Raw genomic sequence first — 4,041 nt, 5'->3', positions numbered from 1 at the left:
TCCCATCAGGGCATGGTCACACCACAATCCTTTTCCCTCCATTTCTCCATCTTGTCAGGATTTAGAGCCAGCATGCATACATGTCCAGGATGTTTTCTGTTTGTTTGTTTTTCTTTTTGCTATAGGGCATGTATACTTGGTAGAGAACAAAAAGAGAACAACAGAGAGAGAGATGGAAAGGAAAAAGCACTTCCCATGGGACATGGTCATGCCACAATCCTTTCTCCTCCATCTCTCACTCTTTTGGGAATTTTGGGCACGCACACCTTGCATGCACACCTTGCCAGGTCCAGGACTAGAACTAAACAGCTGGCCAAGTGGGACCCAGTTTTCTATGAACAGCACATAAATGCTGCATTTCAGGTCAGCCCTGAAGAGACATTTGAAAATTTCAAGTACTAGATATATTCTACTTTTGTTGCCATTATTGATTTCTGACTTACTCTACTGGAGGCAGAGAATATACTTTATGGTTTTAGTCCTTTGAAATTTGTAAAGCTTACTTCACGTTCTCCGTATAGTCAATTTGTGTAATTTTTCCATATTTTCTCAAAATGAATGTTTAGTTCATAGTATTTTGGTATAGTGATACACACACATAGTCATCCATCACCTTAGTGACAGGGCTATGTTTTAAGAAATACATCATGGGTTACTGGACTCCTACGGTCGACCACAGTTCCGAGTCCCAGAACTGGCAGCTTAAAATTCATGCTGGGCACATGTATGTGTATGCCCAAAATCCCAAGAGGAGAATGGAGAAGGAACTGCAGAGTGGCCATCTGCCCGGGGGGTGATTTCTCACTTTCTTTCTCTCTTTATCTTTTCAGCAGCACACACACACACCCTATAGCAAAAATCTCTCCTAAAAAAAAAAAAAAAAAGTACATTGTTGGACCAGCAGATGGCATAATGGTTACGATGCCAGTCCACGCATTAAACTGTGGTTCAAGTCCCAGACCTGGCAGCTTAAAATTTATGCTGGGCGCAAGAGCCTGTAGTGCAGCCATTCCCCCTGGCAGGTGGATTTCTCATTTTCTGTCTCTCTGTCTCTCCAGCAAGTGCACATACCCTATGGGCACATACAAGGCTGTTTAAGACGGGATGTATTATAGTACCAGGATCCTGGTGGATGTGCTTCTCTCTCTTGCTTATGGAATAAATAAGTAAACTTTAAAATAAGGGAAATTAAGACACTAACTTCATTTACCTTCTTTCTCATTTACCTTCTATACATTACTTCTGTCGTAAGTTTTTTAGAATTACTTATTTAATTTAATTAATTAATTTTTAATTTGACCAGAGAGAGAGAGGGAGAAAGAGATTAATCAAGCTGCCAGGTCCAGAACTCAAATCACAGTTGGCCATGTGGGAGTCAAGAGTCCAGTGCCTTAAGAACCACAACACCTGCTGGTCCCCTGGTTCTTTTTTTATTTTTTTCTTTAAGAATTATTTATTTAATTGTATTCATTCATTCATTTATTTCAATTTGACCAGAGAGAGAGGGGAAGTAAGAAAGTAAGCTACCAACTCCAAGATTCGAACTGTGGTCAGCCATCTGAGAGCGTCCAGCACCTTAACCACCATATCACCTGCTGATCCCCATAAGTTTTAACACTATGTATCTTTATAAACCCATATGAGAGTATAATTTTTTTCAGTAAATATCTATTGGAATTTATACATGTTATCTACCCTTACCCTTAAAGCTTATTTCTTCATGCATCTTCTAGCTTCCATCTTTCATCATTTTTGGATTTCCTTTAGTGTGTGTCTGTTAGTAACAAATATTTTCCACTGTCTTGCACTTTGAGTTCCTGGAGAGAAAACATGTTGGGCATGAAGAAAGAAATATTTACTATATTAGAATTAAAAGTGGTATACTTTATTAATTTATGAAAAATGACTAATTGCATATTAACACATTTAACATATTTCCATGAAAATAACTGTATTTTCCAAAATTAAAAAAAGCAATTTAGTGAGAGAAGTCAAGACAAATATCTTTAATGTCTGACTAATAAGAATTCAGCTAGACTCAGGCCAGCCTGTGGCCTAGTGATTAAGGTGGCTAGATCCCTCATGGCTGACTACACATCTGAATTCTCAGACTTAGTAACTTGAGAAAACATACCAGCTGCATATGCATGTGTGCATAAAACCCCAAAAGGAGTGAAAAATGGAGGAGAAGAGACCGAACCTGATCATGCCCTATGGGGAGGGCTTTTCCTTTTTCTCTGTGTGTCTCTGGCTAGTACCCATGTACTCTGGCAAAATTAGAAAATATTATACAGCTGGATTCACATATCTGCTTCTATATTTATGCTGTTGCAATATGTCATTTCGACTGAAATATGGGGAGAAATCTACCCCATAAAGATATATATTAAACAAAGAGAGAAGTATTATTTAAATGACCATTAGGTCACTTCAGATCAATCATTCAATGATTTCAGATCATTGGATATTCTTTGATAGTGGATCAATCTGTTCAAGAGTTTCTTTCCTTCTTTCTTCCCTTTTTTTTTTTTTTTGGAGAGGTTTTTGCTATAGGGTGTGTGTACTCTCCAGAAAGACAGAGAGAGACAGAGAGATAGAAAGTGAGAAATCACCTCCCCACCCCCAAGGGAGTACGGCCATGCCACAATCCCTTCTCCTCCATTCTCCTCTCGGGATCTTGGGCACGCACTCACACGCACCCGGCATGAGTTTAAGCCACCAGGTCCGAGACTTGAACCGCAGTCAACTACATGGGAGTCCAGCAACATAGCCATTACACCAACTGCTGGTCTCTCTGTTCAAGAGTTTCTAATACAGAAAAAAAGTGATAGATGGGAAGTTGGGAATAAACGCAAACTGCTTTCAGGTGTCAACTAAAATTCTGAATTAAATTTTTGAAATTCACTTTTTTTTTTTTAAGTTAAAGTTTATTTCACTAAGTTTAAAATTTTCCCCAATGGAAAACAGTATATATTAGACAATAACCAGAAACTAATAATAGCTAAACCTGACTGTTACTACTCACCAGGCACCACTTTAAGTTATTATGCCTATAAACACATTTTAACCTCAGAACGCTTTCCTGCAGATTTTTTAATATTCCCATTTGACTGATGAGGACAAAGAGACAGAATAAGTAGTAACATCGTATAGGTTATATCGTTTCTATTATACCTAAATTTCCAAACATCTTTTTAAGTCACATACTTTGGTTTTTACAAAGTTTCTTTCATTAAAACAGTTATGTTCATTTCTATCATTTATGTTAGTTTGATTAATTATTTGCTCTGTGTAATGTATCATTCGCTCATAAGCTCTATTTTGCTCACAATGTCAGAAAATAGAAGAAGCAATACAATTGTGAACGTTTTCTTTCTTTCCTTAGGTTCAGATGCCAAAAGATAACCTGCAGTAGAGGTGGGATGGAAGGTACTTAGAATTTAAAATTAAAGGGAAAGGAATAAAATTTTACTTACTGCTGCTTCTCTAATAGGTATATAATAACATAAATAACTGACATTTTCTGTTCCATGTAGGACAAGCTGTCTTAAGTAGGATGAATGACATTTTTTAAAATAGTTTTTGCTATCTGGCCATCTCATAAATACCTAAATAATGTATGTTTAATCTTTTTATTTATATTTATTTTTGTTTACCACTCTTTTCCTTTGCCATATCCTTTTTTCGAAGGGTTATTTTTTTAGTTTTGTGTATTTTTTATTATTTTTTAATTTGACCAGAAGGACATAGGGAGAGTGAAAGAGAGAATGTGAGACAGTAGCCACCAGGTGCAGGACTCCAACCATGGTCAGCCATATGGGAGTCCAGCGCCTTAACCATCATGCCACCTGCCAGCCCCGATATTAAAAATTATTTTTGGCTAGAAGGTGCCTGTGTTCTCCAGCCAGAAACAAAACAAAACAAATCTGGGAACCAGCAGTTAGCGTAATGGCTATGTCGCTGGACTCCCGCGGTCGTGTCCCAGACCCAGTGGCTTAAAACTCACGCCGGGCGCGTGTGCGTGCGTGCCCAAGATCCCGA

The 4,041-nt window shown here is 37.9% G+C and overlaps 1 protein-coding gene across 1 annotated transcript in view; it reads right to left on the bottom strand.

The window, feature by feature from the left end:
• Window positions 1–1,802, bottom strand: part of LOC114008904 (uncharacterized) — a 17,247-nt gene extending 15,445 nt beyond the window's left edge. Inside the window, exon 1 of the mRNA XM_027774203.1 lies at window positions 1,702–1,802. Coding sequence (XP_027630004.1) covers window positions 1,702–1,726 — 25 coding nt within the window. The 5' untranslated portion in view covers window positions 1,727–1,802. The remainder of the gene's footprint in view (window positions 1–1,701) is intronic.
• Window positions 1,803–4,041: the final 2,239 nt, after the last annotated feature.

The sequence above is a fragment of the Tupaia chinensis genome, unplaced genomic scaffold (assembly GCF_000334495.1).
Source record: "Tupaia chinensis unplaced genomic scaffold, TupChi_1.0 Scaffold000414_1, whole genome shotgun sequence".
NCBI classification, from domain to species: Eukaryota; Metazoa; Chordata; class Mammalia; order Scandentia; family Tupaiidae; genus Tupaia; species Tupaia belangeri.
Note: the sequence above shows the minus strand (reverse complement) of the source record. Positions and strands in the feature narration are given on the sequence as shown.